Below are 17,871 nucleotides of genomic sequence, written 5' to 3'. Positions count from 1 at the left end.
TTTGTTCCGGCCCTCCGGTCCAATTTAAGAACCCATTGTGGCCCTCCAGTCAAAAAGTTTGCCCACCCCTGTGCTAGCCTAAGTGACGAAGAGCTTCGGGCCTTTGAAAAAACACAGCATGTCAGGCTAAACCCAGAGTAGAAATTATGGTTTATTTTTGTGGGGTTGGTTTCTATGAACACTTGACCCCCAGTGTAGAGGAAATGCTGTCAGGAGCTCAGACACATATTCCTGCTTAAAAATGTTAACGGAACAAGGGAGACAAAATAAGAGCTGCCCCAGCAGACTGCTCCCTGCTCCTACGCCCTGCTGGCAGCCACCCTCCTGATTGCCTGGAGAGTGAGAGTAGAGAGGGGTCTTAAAATCTCTTGGGGAGATTTGGGCCTTTCCGCTGTGGCCTCTGCATGCTTTTCATGTGGTCCGTGGCGTTTGTGGAAAAGACTGAAGTGAAGGGGGCCGAGCCTCCACTGAGGAGATGGTTTAGGTCAGTGGTTCTCAACCTTCCTAATGCTGCGACCCTTTAATGCAGTTTCTCATGTTGTGGTGACCCCCGACCATAAAATTATTTTCATTGCTACTTCATAACTGTAATTTTGCTACTGTTATGAATCGTAATGTAAATATCTGATATGCAGGATGTATTTTCATTGTTACAAATTGAATATAATTAAAGCATAGTGATTAATCACAAAAACAATATGTAATTATATATGTGTTTTCCAGTGGTCTTAGGCGACCCCTGTGAAAGGGTCATTCGACCCCCAAAGGGATCGCGACCCACAGGTTGAGAACCGCAGGTCTAGATGAAGAGGAAAAGGGTTCCTTAGAAACCGTGACATTCCCGTTGCTATGAGAAATGCAAGGGAAATGGAGAATTGTAACAGGAAAAAGAACATTTTTCTCCTCTGCCGACAACAGAGAATTATGACTGTCACTGATGCAGCAGAGTTAGCCACAGGGTGTTCAATACTGAGGGCTTTATGTGTGCACATTGTGACTTTAAGGGGCCCTTGTCAGTTAGTAGAAAGTTCACCCCAGAAGACAAGTAGAAAAAATTAAACGGTTAAGAATAATCCTTGGGTACCTAGCAAAGTGCAGGGCACAGAGCAGGTGGTCAATAAATGTTTACTGCTCTTTCCATAGCATCTGCAGTGCTGCCCCTGTGTTCCCCAGTAGAAATTATTGTAAGCTACATGTTCCGTTCTGTAACCAGCCCTTCATGCTCCTGCTTTAAATTCATCCCCACAAAGGCACACAACGGTCCTTTGTGGGGATGAATTTAAAGGCTGAGGGGTGGCTATTCCCGGTGACTGTGAATTGGGGCACAGGGCAGATTCAGGAAGGAGCTCAAGGTTAATTTAGGATGTCAGCATTGCACGGATGCCAGAGCCTGTCCTGCAGTATGAATAAATTGTATTTTCCCTCAGCATTTTATATTTCAAAACTACAGGAAACTTGAAAGAATAATACAATGAGCACATATATTCTTTATAAACAGATTCATGATTATTAATGTTTTACCACTTTCTCTTTCTCATGTATATGTTTTCTCCCACAAATGCAGCAAATATATAAAATATATTTATGTATAAATATAAATAGTATATGAAAATATATATTTTAAAGAATATACTATTTGCCCAGCCAGTGCAGCTCAGTGGTTGAGCATCGACCCATAAACCAGGAGGTGGAGGTTTGATTCCCTGTTAGGGGCATGCAGGAGGCAGCTGATCAATGATTCTCTCTCATCATTGATGTTCCTTCTCCCTTCCTCTCTCTGAAATAAAAAATATATATTAAAAAAAAGAATATACTTTTTTTTCTTAACCATTTGAGAATAAGTTGCATATATCATGAGACTTCACCCCTGAACACCTCAGCACCTATCTCCTAAGAACAATGACATTCTCTCGAAATGAAAATAGAATTGTCATACTCAGGAAATTGAACAATACTCTTTTCTACAGAGTCCCCATTTGTCCCAGCTATGTCCTTTATACTTTTAACCCAAGTTCCTATCAGTGCATTGCATTTCATTGTCATGTGTCTGTGCAAATCTTACGCAACTCCTCTCTCTCTCTCTCTCTCTCTCTCTCTCTCTTTCTCCTGTCCAGCTCCTGGGTAGATCAATTGACCTGAACAGACTCATTACTCAGCGCATCTCTGCCGCCATGTACAAATCCTTGGACCAGGCCATCAGCCGCTTTGAGAGTGAGGACCTGACCTCCATAGTGGTAAGAGATGGGACGATCTGGGATTCTAGCTGGATGTTGTTGTGAGCTTAGTACTGGGCCAGTTATAGAGGGCAGCAAGTTCCCTTCCTATCTGAATAGAGCAGGAAAAATAGACTTAAGAATGAAAATAATCTTACCCTCCTAATTGCCTGGGGCTCTGTGCTGGGATTAATGCTCTGCTCTTGCTGTCTTAAAATTCTTAATAGTTTTTAAAATATATATATTTTATTGATTTTTTATAGAGAGGAAGGGAGAGGGACAGAGAGCCAGAAATGTCAATGAGAGAGAAACATCGACCAGCTGCCCTCTGTACACCCCCCACTGGGGATGCGCCCGCAGCCAAGGCACATGCCCTTGACCGGAATCGAACCCGGGACCCCCCGTCCGCAAGCCGACACTCCATCCACTGAGCCAAACCGGCCAGGGCTCTTAATAGTTTTTTAACGAAGATCCCCACATTTTCATTTGCCAGGGGACCTGCAAATTATATAATCGGTCTTGATGCATAAGCACGGACCTTCCTTCTATTAAACAGCTTTTGAACTCTATATTAATTCTTTCCAAGAATTAGAGTAAGCTTGATTGATCAGTCAGTCTTTAAGTGAATCAAAGGAAGGCTTTAATGCTTTCAAAAGCAGATGAGTAGAAGGAATGAAGTCACCATTAGATCACTACATGGATGCTAAAATTAGTGGGCAGAATTTTTTTTTAAAGATTTTTTTATCGATTTATTTTTGGGAGAGAGAGTGCGAAACATTGATTGGCTGCCTCCTGCACACACCCTACTGGGGATCAAGCCCACAACCCAGGCATGTGCTCTAACCTGGAATCAAACCGGCAACCTTTCGGTGCACAAGATGACACCCAACCCACTGAGCCACATCTGCCAGGGCAGTGGACAGAACTTTAAGAAAAACATATTATGATTCCTCTTATTAGGAGATTCCCAGAGTAGCCAAATTCATGGAGACAGAAAGTAGGGGGGTGATTGTGGGGAAGGAGCTTTAGTGTTTAATGGGTACGGAGTTTCTGTTGAGGAAGATTAAGAAGTTCTGGAGATGGATGGTAGTGATGGTTGCACAATAATGTGAAGGTACTTAATGCCACAGAACTGTACATTTAAAAATGCTTAAAATGGTAAATTTTATGTTATGTATATTTTCCCACAATAAAAACAAATTACCCCCAAAATAACTTTGGGAAGAAACAGAATACTTGCATAATAATATCAAATTATCTCCTTCAAGACATTTATTTGCTCCAAATAGAAGAATAGTAAGTTTACAATGGGGAGACTTAGCAGACACCCTCTTACTCAAGCATTAAAGGTAGTAATAAGATATATTCATGTGTCTCCTGATATGTATTTTTCTGTGGTATTCTTTCCAAAATGCATAATCTCAATCTAATCATGAGAAAAACCACATAAACCCAAATCAAAAACAGTCCCTCAAAAGAAACACACACACACACACACACACACACACACACACAGGGAACAATACTTTTCAAAAGCATGCAGATCATAAAAGGCAAAGAAAGACTGAAAACTACTAGAGATTGGAAAAGACTAAATGCAAAGTGGGTCATGATTGAATTCCAGAGCAACAAAAAGCACCTTTGTGGACAAACTGGGGAAATTCAAATAACGTCTGTCGTTGAGTTAATAGCATTGTGCCGGCGTTAATTTCCTACTTTTGACAATTATGCCATGGTTATGTAAGAGGTTAACGTTGGTTAAACCGAGTCATGGGTATGCAGGAACCCTGCTGTTTTCACTTTTGTGTAAGTCTAAAATTATTTCCAAATAGAAAGGTGTTTGCTTGTTTTTAAGTGGACAAAGGACTTTTTTAAAAAGTAGAGCTCCAGAGTCAGAAAAACCAGTGGGTGCAGTCCTGACCCTGCCTCTTACTGGCTGGGTGATCTTGGCAAGTCATTTATCTTCTATAAGCCTGTTTCCCTACCTACACTGTGGAGGAAAGATTAGCATTCACCTCATGGTGTTGTTGCAAGGACAAAACGAGCCAGTCTGGAAAGAGCTTTGCATAGTTCATTGCACTTCATAAATAAATAGGCCTGTGGGGAAAAACAGAGGAGAGGAACACAGGGATCTGGAGCTGCAGTGAAATGTTCTCGGTGAGTTTTCAACGTTTCCTAAGAGGACTTGATCCAGCTGCCCACCTCAGCCCAGGTCCCTTACGGGAAGAGACTGTCATGTAGCACACCTCCTTCCAGGACATCTATTTTAAGAAATAGATTTTTCTTTGTTTATGCCAAAATATTAGCAGTGATTATTTCCAAGTAGTAGGACTTTTGTTTTCATCTTTTAAAAAAATCTGTCTGTATCTTCCAGTTTTCCAGTAATGAATGAGCGTATCGGGTGGGAAAACTGGTTTGGGGTGTGCGTGGGTGTGCATGGCCCAGCCCTTGAAAGGCACTGACTGCTCTTTGAGCCGAGAACAAAACAAGCATGAAAGCCGGTGTTTACCGGGTGAGGATGATGGCCCCCAGGAGAGCAGCCACTGCCCCTGAAGCCCTTGAAGAGGAGGCCCCAGGGACGCTCCCCGCTATCGGGTCAGGAGGCCTCCCTCACCTCCGCTGAGAAGCTTCTGCCTCTTCTGAAAAACAAACCCAGGAATGCGCTGCCCTCAGCCCTTCCCTCCACCTAGAAACTCCTATCTGGATGGGGAGGCAGCCTGATGCCGAGTGAGGAGGCTGCAAACATTTCCTGTCAGTCACCATCCTCCTACGCAGCTCGGTAAATAGATGCTCCAAGAGAGCTGTGAAAAGCTGAAGCTGACCCCGGCCAGTGCCAGTGTGGCTCAGTGATTGAGCATTGACCTGGGAACCAGGAGGTCACGGTTCGATTCCTGGTCAGGGCACATGCCCAGGTTGCAGGCTCGATCCTGGGTCATGTAGGAGGCAGCAGATCAATGATCAATGATTCTCTCTTATCATTATTGTTTCTGTCTCTCCTCCCTTCCTCTCTGAAATCAATACAAATGTGTGTGTTTTTTAAGAAAACAAGCAAAAAACAACAACACTGCAGCTGAGAGCTGGCAGCCTGAGGCTGCAGAGCATATTTGAAATTTTGAGCCAACATTAAAAATGTGGAAGAACACAAGTAAATGTGCAGAAGCTCTGGCAGCACCAGTCCAGCCCTCCCAGCTGATAACCATTGCCTAGATGTGCCCGGCAGCTGGACTGTGCTGTCAGTTTGCTGCCAGCTCCCTGAACACATCATTCATGGATCTGACCTACCAGCTGCCACTTCACTGACCCTGGGTTCAAGAATCCAGATCTTCTTGCCTCCCTGGGGCCACAGAGCTGGTCACCAGGCCCATGTGGCTGACACTCGGGTTTCTGGTTGCCCTTGAAGAGCTCTTCCCATACTTCACAGAATTGCCCATTTGGGTATTTTATTTCCTCAGTAAACCGACTGTACTGTGGAATGCTGACATCCTCTCTGAAGGTGCCTGAACCACTCACGTGCCTTTTAAACCCTCTGCACCAAGCCCTGCATCCGCCCCACAGGCAGGGGCCCTCCTAAGGGAAGCCGGGAGAACACGGCTGATGCAAGACCACAGTTGGGATTATGTCACAAAGAAACACGCTTGTGCTGCTGCACGGCAGGCGCTGGACCTCCACTTCCAGCAGCCCCCACTTCCACTCGCCTGGTCTCCCTTGTCAACACTGACACGCATTCCTGAGACCGTGAAAAGCGCAGAACAGCAGGACAGAAGTGAATCCCCGCTTTCCTGTCTGCAGCTATCTTCCCCATAGTGGGACAACTCGTGGATCTTAGAAATGTACCCCTTAGCGTTTACTCTTTTTATTGTTATTTTGGTGTTTTTTTACCCAAGTGAATTGAAACCAAGATGAGGTCCAGCTAGTTGGGCCAAGAGAAGAAGCAGAGAGCTGATCTGTGTGTCGGCTCTCCTCTGCCTCACGGTGCACAGGGACTGGAATCTTACTCTTCCAGCTGCCACTCCAGAATTGGAATCCAGATGTTGACCCATTTTTGAGAAGTGGCAGGATCGGCTCTCACTCAGCCCCTTTCCGACGCCACAGTCAGATGGAGTTTAGCAGCTTCGCCTTTCTCTGGGCTGGGCGCTCCGATTTGCCACAGACAACCCAGCCCCACGACTCCCTCCTGCCCCGCTTGGCCCACTTACCTGGCCTGCAGCCATTTACGTTTGCAAGCTGCGATCCAGGTCTGTGCCCCCAGTTTAGAGCCACAGAATCTGAGATTCAGAGAGGCTAAGCTCCAAGATGGGAGGCGTGGCCTGGGGCCTCCACCTGACCACACGCGGGACCCTGACCAGGGTTCAGGGGGCTTGTGGCCAGTGAGAACGAAATAGTCGCTGGTGTGGGGCTGCCTCCTGTGACCACAGATGATTAAGTTGCATCTAACTGTCCCACCTCCGGGCTGCACTCTGGTGAACTGCCCCTCTGATGTTCTCTTTGCTTTTATGTTTCAAGATGGCCTTTATTTTCAGAGGGCTTTCTTAGCCATGATTTCCAGGCAGCTATCTGTGTCACAGGGGCCAAGCACACACGCCTTGGAGTCTGAAGTCCTGGATTCCCATCCTAAGCCCCGTTACATATGTCCTGTGTGACCTTGGGCAAGTTACTTCACCCACTCAGTCTGTTTCCCCTCTGTGAAGGGAAGTGGAGGCAGCCTCATCTCTCTCTCTCTCTTCCTCCCTCTCTCTCTCTGCACAAGACTGTGCTCTGATGCTTTCCAATGGCAATGTGATAAGGGACTAAATGAGCCCGAAGGGTTCACTCCCCTTTCACTCCTCAGCAAATGCAGTGCCCTGTTGTGTCCGGGTAGTATCCCCTCTGCTCCCGTTCTCTGCCCAACGGTGGGATTCCAACAGTCGGCCCACAGCTCACTCAGGTCCCTGGTCATTGTGGCCAACAGCAGGTTGCTCATCCACAGCTTGCAGCCCCACCTGTGTGACTGAGGTACCTACAGCCCAAAGTAGGGGACGATCTGCTCCCAGCTGTTTTCAGAATCCCTATAGGTGTTTCACAGGGTTAAGAATGTGGACTTTGCAGCCCAGCTTCCCGGATTTGAAGCTAAGTTACTTCACTTCTCAAAGCTTCCGTTTCTATATGTGCAAAGTGAGGCAGCAATAATACTAACTTCATAGGGGGGTTGAGCATTAAATGCATTCACACATATAAAGCGCTTAAAATACTGCTTGGCACATATTAGGTTGAACCCTATGAAATTACTCATATTTGATGGTGTTTGACCTAAAATATCAGTAGCTTCGTGATCTGACCTCATCGTAAGCACCTAGTATGCTTGCTTAATGCAGGACAGACATGTAGCCTCTGGTGACAGCCAGTCACAGCTTCCTTTTACGTTACCTGTGATCTTGAGGTACAGGCTTTTTCTCACAGATGGAATCTGGAGAGCAAGCAGGCATGCTTTGTACCCAGAGGGGAGCAGACAGGCATTTGCACGTGACCTGGTCCCCTTCCTGGGACAGGCATGCAGCCTGGGCAACAGCTGTCAATCAGTTCCTACCCCTCAGAACAAGGGAACATTGTCACACGCCACTCCTGGGGTCCTGGTCCCCATGCCAGCAGTTGGGCGGTTGTGTGAGGGGCTCTCGCCTGTGTGACAGGAATGGGTCAGACCAGGTGGTGCACACCTGAAAGGTATGTGTGCGTCCTCAGCAGCTGCGGTTCTCTCTCGGCCAGGAGCTGGAGTGGCTGCTGGAGATCAACCGGCTCACGCACCGGCTGCTGTGCAAGCACATGACCCTGGACAGCTTTGACGCCATGTTCCGGGAGGCCAACCACAACGTGTCCGCCCCCTACGGCCGCATCACCCTGCACGTCTTCTGGGAGCTGAACTTCGACTTCCTCCCCAACTACTGCTACAACGGATCCACCAACCGGTAAGGAGTCCCTGTCAGAGGGGACAAGGCGAACTGGGGCCCAGGGAGCAGCTAGCTGCCTCCTCCAAACTAGGCCCAGACCAGTGGTCCGCTCGTCCCTGCCGCAGGCATCTCACAGGGCCCCGCCTGGGTGCAGGCTCTGTGCTGGAGGCAAGCAGATGCCTTCCTGCCTCTTGGAGCCAAATCAGACAATCATGATCTGTGAAATGATGTGTCACACATGTGTTATGATAAGCAGTGAATGTGGAGATGGAAGAAAGCCCATGGAGCCATGAGAGAACAGCCCCACCTGATCCAGTCCGGGGAGCCATGCATACCTCAGGAGAGGCTTCCTCCTCTGAGCAGGCAGGCATACTTGAGTTGCAGTGCAGAGGATAAGTAGGCAAAAATAAAGCAAAAAGGCAGAAGAGTATTCCAGGCAAAGTTTCTAAGGAGCCAGGGAGCTGGTAAGGGTGGAGCAGGTGGGATGGGGAGTGGTGCCATGAAAGATACGGCAGGATGCAGGAGGAAGCAGGACCAGACTGGACTGCTCCGCAGACCACATTAGGATCGAGCATTTATGAACCTTCAAGGAAGGGAAGTGACATGATCAAATGGTACTTTTGTGAGGACATATGGGAATGTATGTGTGCAAACAGGCATATGTGTGCAGAGCACACACATGCATGGCAAAGTGGAGCATGTCTCCTGCAGGTGACCTCAGCCCTGGGCCAGGCACCAAGGTAGAAACAAGACCTAATCCCTTATCCCCACAGAGTTTCAAAACCTGGTGGAAGAGGTGAGAGGTATTCACTTAAAAATAAGTATGTAAGGATGAGCAAAACTGTGCACAGGTCCTCCCAGTATCCTCAGGACCGGCATTCAGTAAGCATGTGCTCAGTGACTTGGAGGTCTGGGAGGAATCCACCGATGCTCCTGAACCCACGCACTTAGCAAGACGCACTTCCTGTTCTCTGAAGATTTGGGACCTTTAATCTTGAGCAAAAGTCTACAAACCCTGGCCCACAAGCCACAACCAGTTCCCCGCTATTTTTGTACAGCCCATGAGCTAAGAATGGTATTGATGTTTTTAAATGGTGAGGGAGATGGGGAATCCAAAGAAGAATCCTCATGTGTTGGCAAGTGGAAAGTATTTGAAATTCATAGGAACTCAGCCACGCTCATTCATTTACTGTTGTTTACGGGAGCTTTCCTGCGACCAGCAGAGCGGATTTATTTGCAGCAGAGACCATCTGGCTGGCAAAGTTGAAAATATTTGCTGCCTGGGCCTTTACAGAAAGAGTTTGCAGAACCCTGCTCTGGGGAAACCCAACATGGGCGTGGGGAGGTGGAGAGGTGGGGCCCTGGAGAAGGCCATTCTCGGGCCCAACCCACTGTTCTGAGCAGCCACAGGCCTCACATCAAGCCTGTGAGTCTGGGCCTCAACTTTCCCATCTTTGGGGAGGAGGCAGTGGTTGGATGGGAGTATGTCAGAGGCACCCACTTGAGAAGCGGTGTGGTTGCACCTGGTCCGGAAGGGCTCCCACTACATCACGTCCCCTGAAGAATATCAGGACTCGGTTAACTCCTGCCCCATCTTTTCTCTCCTAGTTTTGTCCGAACTGCCATTCCTTTCACCCAAGAACCGCAAAGAGATAAACCCGCCAACGTCCAGCCTTATTACCTCTATGGGTCCAAGGTGAGTCGTCTTACCCGGGTCCTACCTCTAAAGGGGCTAGTGAGCAAAAGCAAATAGAAAAGTATTCCCCGAAAGAGAAAGGCAAGGAGTGGAGAAAAGGAGGCAGCAGTGAGATCCAGGCGGAAACGACTATGAGTTTATTCATCTTTATTAGTTCACAACTAGCAGGGATGGGGGTGAATTCCAGCCAGGGGCTGGATCCTGCCCGGGAACGCTTTGGGGAGGGGAGCGGGCAGTGCATGCATGGGGTTTCTCGTCTTGGCGTTTCCCCTCGCCTCCTGTTTCTCGGCTGATTCGAGGTGGCATCGTCCTGGGATTCTGGGGGTTGTGCTCTATCGATTTAAGGGGTTCGCAGGCAGGAAGCAGTTGGGAAGGGGAAGTTTTGACTGGAGCTAGAACTGAGAAGCTTTGTTCACAAGAACCCATCCTGACGCTACACGTTCCCAGTGGTGCCTGTGCTAGACCTTCCGTCCACTGCCATGCGTTGGACAGACATTTATTCAACATCCAGGAAAGGCCAGGCACTGGGCTGGGTTTTACATGCTGGGGGTGTAATAGAGATTGAAGCAGACGTCACCGCTGCCCTCCTCAAGTTCCAGTTCCACCTCATGGTGACGACAGGGAGCAACGTTCACAGTCTCCCCATCATGACGGATGGAGGAGATTCGCTTCTTACCCCGGAGGGTTAAGGGAGGACTGAAGAATGCCACTGAAGCGGTGAGGTGTGTCAACAACAAATAAAATGGCCACCTTTGACCCCATTTTCCGATGAACTTAGAAGAGGAACCGACTGGATAAACATGATCTTGTTAGGAAAGGTGGTCCTCTGGGCCGGGGAGCCCTGGGTTAGGAAGGGTAGTGAACCCAGATGCGCTCCTGCCAGTCGGGCCTAGAGGTGGGGCTTTGAAGGGCTCAGGGTGGTGCTGGGAGGTGTCTTCTCCGGAACAGGCAGTCTGGTCCAGGCAACGTTCTCATCGCAACGCCGACTCACAGCATTTTAGATGGTTCACAGCCACAGCATTAAATCCCAGGGACTCACAAAGTAAAAACACCTCCCTTTCCACTTCTCTTTCAAACCTCGTTGGTTATATCGAGGAGACAGGCTTGATTTGGTGCTAATAGGTCTTTCGTACTTCAATGCTTACTAATCTCCCCTTTTATCGAAGAATAGAAAGCAGGCTTTAAACTTCGAGTCTTTAGTAGGCAGTAGTATCTAGGTCAGATTTATTATTTTGTTTTCGTTCTATTTATCCTTATGTCTCTTCTCTTTATGGCGGGAGGGTGCCGGTATTCATGTTTGGATTCATGTACAGCTTCCTTTTAAAATAAGTTTAAGTTTTAAAACATGAGTCAATTTAAAACTATTTGCTGAGAACAGTAAAGAATTTAAAACTATTTGCTGAGAACAGTAAAGATGGTATTTAGCTTAAAAAACAAAACAAAAGTAATGTCTGAGGTGGTATGTGATTGCCTGAAAGTTGGAAAACAGGCTGGGGTGAGCCTTCGTCCACTCTTCCAAAACAGCTTCCCCAAAGCAGAGGCTGGGCTTCGGCCTGAAGCTGACTGGCCGCGTAGCTCAGCGAGCCCGTCTTCACCTCCACAGCTCCCCTGAAGTCCTGTGTTTTGTCAAGTCATGCACATTTCACTTTCTACATTGTAAGGTATTCACATTTGTTTTCATGTTAAAATAGGTTTTTATATTTCTAACTGCACCAGCCCCCACTGGGCCCCCCACGAGAGGCCATGCTTCTCCCGGAGCACAGCATGGGGTGAGTCCTCGGGCTTGAGGAGTGTGGTGGCTGAGCCAGGTGATCCACAAGAACACTGAATTTGCGGGGAGACATGGAAAGTCAATGGACACATTTTTACAAAGGAACTCCTGTGTGGAGGGCTTGATGCCACAGATTGGGGGCTGCCTCCTCCCCACCTCTCACCCCTCAAAATGAGGCAGAATGCCAGGTTGGCCACCACCCTCCCTCTGGGGGGCACCTGCGTCGGGGGCATCTGGGTCGTCTTCGGCATCTGCATCAGCTGCAGCTGCGGCGTCGGCTGCGGCTTCGGCCTCCGGTTCCACTCCAGCTCCTGAATCTCTGCGTGGCATTTCCACCAGGGGGACCCCCTGCTGGTCTTCCTCCTCCAGATCAGGAGCCGGGCCGTCCCGCGGCCATCTCACCAACCCATTGGCTTCCATTAGGTGGGGCTCTCTGTAAGACCAGCGTGGCACATGGCAGCGGATGCACCAGTACTGGAGGCAGATGAAAGCAAGCACAGCTGTGAAGCAGGCCAGCAGAATGGCCAGCAGGACCCACAGGGAGAGCTGGGGGTTTACCAGGTAGCCTCTGGGAACCAGCGGGTTCTTATCCGGGGTGTAGAACATGGTGCAGTGATGCTTGTGGGGGTAGGTAATCTTCTTGCAGCTGACGCACAGGAAGTAGAAAGTGGAAGGGGCGAGGTGCTCGAGGGCCACCCTGCTGACGGTTCGAGGCACCTTCTCCTCATAGTGGAAGCTGTTGCGAATGTAGCCGGTGAAGATGTTGTTCCAGTTGGCCCTGTACATAACATTGTAATGGTCCTCCTGGCAGGGCTCCAAGGGCTTCCAGGAAACAATGGCTCTCGAAGAAGAAAGGTTCCCCACCTCGATTTCCATCCTGATCCTGCAACCAGAATCAGAGTGAAGAGTGAATTCCCCTAAATTACTTATTTATGATCATCACAGCCACTCTTTATGGAGCATTCGAGATGGAGACTAATATTACCCCCATTTTACAAAGAAAATGGAGGCCAAGAGGCAACGTTACTCAGCTAGGCAAGCTAAACAACGGCAGGACAGACGTCCCATCAGGGCTCTCTCATGCCAAAGCTGGTGGCCTTCAGACCTAAAAAGGATGGACCCACATTCCCCAGTCCCGTCCTGCCCTGGCTCAGATCCTTTACCTACAACGTTGTGCCCAAGCCTTAAAAACAAGAAGAAAAAAAGGCAACGAAAGGAGGAATCAGGACCACCTCAGAGTCCCTGCATTCGTCACCACAGGTCTGAGACCTGCAAGCCAGGCAGGTATTTCACCTAAATTTCCCTTCTGGACCTCTTGCATCTTCTCTAAGTGCTGGTAGCTCCACCATCTAGAACATTCTGCCTCCCAGTTCTGTTGCCCATGGCGAGAGATTTGTTTTGTCACTCATTGGCGGCTCCTTTCTCCCGAAAGCCTCTGCTTTTGTTGTGTTTGTTTTATCAAAGCCAAAGGTACCCAGGAAATAGTTTCAGAGATCAATACAATCAGCTGCTAATACCAGCACAGCTGCTACTCTTTATTACTACTGGGACCATGAATGTTAATAATGGTAATAACCATCAGTTAGCAAGCCATTGCCCTCTCGCAGCTCTTGCTAGCTGTTCAACCTACAGTAACAAGTTCCCTTTATTCGTCATCACACCCTCTGAGCTAGATTTCCATTCTACAGATGAGCAATCTGAGGTGACTCAGCTAATAGGAACCAGCCTCGAAGCCACTTCACCGCTGGATATCCAGAGCAAGGTTGCTGGGTTTAGTAATAGAATGTTACTGCAACAGGAGATGCTGGTGCTAGGACCCGTTGCTGTTTTACCAGACAAATCCAGCGAGCTGTCTTCAGATTGCCAGCCCTCTGGCTCTGGGAAGGGAGCGCCATCCTCAAGCCTTTTCGTTTCTTTTTCATTCTGCGTATTTCCCCCTCCCTGAATTTCCCCTCATCGAAAATCCAGGGGCAGCCATATTCAACCTGCGTATGTTGACGTATAGGTCTCCCCCTGCTCTGTCCTCTGCTCCTCCTCTCCCATGAAATATGGACGGTTTTGTTTCAGGTTGCAGTGACACAGTCAGAAAACAATCTGATTTTAACTAGAATTGGAAATTAAGCCAGACTGGCTTCCAGGAGGAGCTGCTCTCCTCCCTGCCTCCCCCCGCCCTTCTGTTTTCCTGCCCGTGTTCCCAGAGGGGGTGAGCTGCAGAAAGACGCATCGCATCAAGTGCTTTCGCAGTCCTTGTTTTCCTCTCTAAGGATGACAGTGAACTGAAATGCTCAGGAAGGGGAGTCGTTCCTTTCTATGTGGCTGGAAATTTCCTCCCAGGAAAATGGGGCATGAAAGGGACAGAACAGGTGTGTGTGCTCGGATCCCTCCAGGGGAGGTCATTGCGAAGGAGACTGACTATGTACGCTCCCTCTCATGCACACCCATCCACGCCACCCAGCACCCCACACATCCCTGTAAATACACCTCCGACCACAGTGAAAGAGCTTAATTCATGACTAAGGACATAGAGGCAATGGCCCTCGTAAATCGCCTCCATCAGGAGTGATTAGCAATCCGTTTCTTGTCATGAATCTCCCCTGTTTGCCTCCCCTCTGCAGCAGGCTGTCTTTGCAGACTGAGTTTCCCACAGCAGACATTTTTAAGAGCTTTCTGTCAAGGTGCTAACAGCATCCTCAGCTTTTAGGACCAAATCTGCCTCCCTTATTAATTTTTCTTCCTCTGCTTCTGTTTGGAAACACCCCCATCCCCACCCCCTGTGCGTAGCTATGTATATTACCATTGCCTGGCCCTCCTCCAAGCGGAGTGGGAAAGGAAAAGCCATTTCCATTTCCAAGAAGAGCCTTTTTCCCTCTTACCTGATGCTTGTGTGCTGATGCCAGTTAGAGCGTAGCCTTCAGAGGCAGGGTGGACCCGAGCTAAGGGAATGGTGCCTTTCCCCCTCTGCTCTGGGCTCTCCTTGATGTCTCTCTCGCCACCGTCTGAGTAATCCCACTGCCGCCCCCAACGCTCACACTATTCATTTCTTCAGATCAGCATCATTCACCATGGCAACCAGCAGGCATAAGTACGCAGGATGCTTTCGGGACCAGTCTGGAAAGGCTTTTGTCCAATGAGAGGAGCTCTTGTTTATTTGGGGGGAAAAAAAAAGGCAAACAAATCTGATCCTCAGAGTGGTATTCTTCCAAGGCTCCTAAATTTTCTAATTAGCTCGGGGTTTTTTGTGTTCTTTTTGTTTGGTTGTTTTGTGGGGGTTTTGGGGTGGGGGGGTGCCACATCTAGATACTCTTTGGACAATGATTTCGAATGCAAAGATGCCCTTCTCTATTATCCCACAACTAAAACAGTGATTTCATCTCCCTCCCACCTCACCCCACTCCCACCCCTACATCCTATCCCACCTCTGCAGTCTCTTCTTCATTCTGGTCGCCTGTGGCATTACCTAGGTATATGACACAGGTCAAGAGTCTTTTATTTTCTGGGCCTCAGTTCTATCATCTGTAAAGCTGTAGGCATGGGCTACATTGGGTGGCAGATAGAAGACATGGGTCCTACCCCTGTCCAGTCCTGAACCTGTGTCAGGCTTACTAAACCATCGTGGTTCTTGTCCTGGGTTGGTTTGAATGTCCCTGCAAAATTCAGGTCCGCACAGAACCTCAGAATGTGACCTTATTTGGAAATAGGGTCTTTGAGGAATTAGTTAGGGATCTCAACATGATCTTATACTGGATGTAGAGGGAGTCCCAAACCCAATGACTGGTGTCTTTCGGAGGAAGAGGAGAGGAAGATATACACACAGAGAGACGCCACAGGAAGAAGCTATGTAAAGACAGAGGCAGAGAGTGGAGTGATGCCGCCATAAACCAGGGAACGCAGGGGTTACCAGCAGCTGGAAGGTGCAAGGAAGGATTCCCCCCTGGAGCCTTCAGAGGAAGCGTGGCCCTGCTGACTCCTTGATTTCAGGCTTCTGGCCTTCAGAACTATGAGAGATGTGAGGCTTCTATTGTTTTAACCCACCACATTCGTGGTAATTTGTTACAGCAGCCACACAGAACTAATACAGCGCTCCTCCCATTGGGGCTCAGAAACACAGCCTCAGAGTCCTTCTTAACACAACCCTCCAAAGAAACTGCTATCAGTCAATCATTTGGAGTCGATACCAGACACTCTTTACTACTCCTGGGTTGGATGTTCACCAGAGTTCCTTTTCTTTAAAGAATCCTGACTTTGCTTCCTTGCCCTTTTTCATTTCCCTGCCTCTGAGCTTCCATCCCCTTCTTTTCCCCCCACCTTAAAAGAATACATTACCACTGTTCTGTTGGAGAGATCAGAGGGCAGGCTGAAATAGAGAATGCAGTTCTGTCATCTTAAAGCCACTGAGCCCGAGGTAACCTGGTACAGCAACCCTCACTCAGATAGATGGGAACCTGAGTTATTTACACAAATTATGTGTTGTTAAAAGTCAGCTTTTTTCTTCTCAGTTGTTAGCCAAAGTAGCCAAGTGCACCCCTGAAGGTTTCCTTGTGATTCACGTTAGGGATAATCAAAAAATCGCAAAGAGTTGCCTGATGAGTCACAGAAACCACTCCCACCCCCACCCCACCCCATCCCCCGCCCCGGGCCAATGGTCTCTGTGAGGTGTGGAGTCGTTTTGTCCAGCGTCTCTTGGTTAGCCGTGCTCTGTGGTTTTCCCGTGGCCTTGGTTAGCTGTGCTGTGTGGCTTTCCCGTGGCTTCGGTCCTCCCAGGGGCCTGTCACAATCTGCTGTAATTCTTGCTAATGGTAACTCCCCACAGAGTGCGAAGGCATCGTCTCCACAGAAAGGCCAGTGTGCTAGTCTGCAGGTGCCTTTTGAAAAGGTTATTTTGAGGGGAATAAAAATACCAATTAAGGAGCCTGTGGAGTGATAAAATAGAACTCAAGCCTTTGCCACAGAAAAGGGGAATTTCTTTTTAATGCTTCTGGCTGCCATTTTCAACACTGAGCATTTTATTGAGAAGTTGAGATGCTCAGAATATGAGGCCTTACAAGTCCTTTGGCTTCATGGATCCCGAGAGAAGGGACCGCATTCCTCGGGCCATGGCAGAACCTGGGGTGGAAACCGAGTCCCTGGCCGGGGCTCGGCCTGCTCCTTTGGGCACCACCATTCACCAGCATCCAGGGCAGCCAGTGCCGCGCTCGGTGAGTGAGGTCAATGGCCCAGGAGATCACATCCCAGCCACGTGCACCCTGGCTCACCTTCAGGGAGGCCCATCTGCTGTGTGTCCACGTTGTAGGCTCTGCCATGCGTATAGGCCAGGCTGTGTACACCAGATATAAATCACTGCCTGAGGAAATGAGCCAGGAGTGGGGTTCCTGTGCCCTTCATGAAGGTGGCGGTAAAGGGTCCAAAACTGATTGGCCCCCAGGGCTCAGAGTGCAGGCCCTGACCCCTCCCAGGCTGGACTCACATCCGACCTGTGTGGCCTTGGATGAGTTCCTTCACTTTTCATACCTTGGGGAACTCTTGTGTAAAATGCAAATGTCAATAATGCCTGCCTTAGAGTGTTGTAGCAGCGAGATGAACTCCTCTCTACAAAGTGCTGGCTCAGGAAGAGTAGCAGTGATTACTAAGAAGAGGTCAGTGGGTCAGAGCCATTTCCTGAGTTGGTTAGTCCACAGGCTGCAATGGGCAAGGTTTGTACCCTGCATGATGCTCCCTTCCCTCGGGCGTCTGGAGGCCAAGTGCACCTGCCCGAGCTTGAGAACTCTCACTTCAGGTCGGGGTTGATGTTAAAGGTAAAAAACCTTCATCAACTGATTAGTAATCAAAATTAGCACATCAGCCCAAACTTTTTTTTTTATTCTTTTTAAAAAAATATTATAATAAGTATTACAAAGGGTATTACATATGTGTTCTCCCCCCCCCCCCCCCGACCCTTGACAATCCCCTGCCCTCCCTTACCCCCCAGTGTCTTATGTCCACTAGTTATGCTTATATGCATGCATACAAGTCCTTCGGTTGATCTCTTACTCCCCTCCCTTCTGCCCCCCAACCCTCTCTGGCCTTCCCACTGCAGTTTGACAGTCAGTTTGAGGCAGCTCTGCCTCTGCATCTATTGTTGTTCAAAAGTTTGTAATGGTCTTTATTATCCATGAATGAGTGAGATCATGTGATATTTTTCCTTCATTGACTGGCATGAGCCCAAACTTTAAAAGAATATTATCTAAGCAAAGTAAATGATATAGAATATATCATACAGCTACCTTCCAAGTG

The 17,871-nt window shown here is 48.5% G+C and overlaps 2 protein-coding genes across 4 annotated transcripts in view; one reads left to right on the top strand and one right to left on the bottom strand.

The window, feature by feature from the left end:
* The window catches only part of CYFIP2 (cytoplasmic FMR1 interacting protein 2), a 105,939-nt gene that overhangs the window by 54,060 nt on the left and 34,008 nt on the right, over positions 1–17,871 (top strand). For all 3 annotated transcript variants that reach the window (XM_070414518.1, XM_070414516.1, XM_070414517.1), the window contains 3 exons: positions 2,115–2,234; positions 7,953–8,152; positions 9,743–9,830. In XM_070414518.1, coding sequence (XP_070270619.1) covers positions 2,115–2,234; positions 7,953–8,152; positions 9,743–9,830 — 408 coding nt within the window. The remainder of the gene's footprint in view (positions 1–2,114; positions 2,235–7,952; positions 8,153–9,742; positions 9,831–17,871) is intronic.
* FNDC9 (fibronectin type III domain containing 9) lies at positions 9,945–14,682 on the bottom strand. The gene is made up of 2 exons (XM_070414519.1): positions 14,475–14,682; positions 9,945–12,484 (listed from the first exon to the last, which is right to left on the bottom strand). Exon 2 carries the CDS (start codon positions 12,475–12,477, stop codon positions 11,761–11,763), a length of 717 nt encoding a protein of 238 aa, XP_070270620.1. The 5' UTR covers positions 12,478–12,484; positions 14,475–14,682; the 3' UTR covers positions 9,945–11,760.

The sequence above is a fragment of the Myotis yumanensis genome, unplaced genomic scaffold (assembly GCF_028538775.1).
Source record: "Myotis yumanensis isolate MYYU_CA2020_CCGP unplaced genomic scaffold, mMyoYum1.0.hap1 SCAF_5, whole genome shotgun sequence".
NCBI lineage: Eukaryota > Metazoa > Chordata > Mammalia > Chiroptera > Vespertilionidae > Myotis > Myotis yumanensis.
Note: the sequence above shows the minus strand (reverse complement) of the source record. Positions and strands in the feature narration are given on the sequence as shown.

Coding starts and splice junctions, on each gene's coding strand:
- FNDC9 (XM_070414519.1), bottom strand. CDS start 12,477: ATGGAAATCGAGGTGGGGAACCTTTCTTCTTCGAGAGCCATTGTTTCC.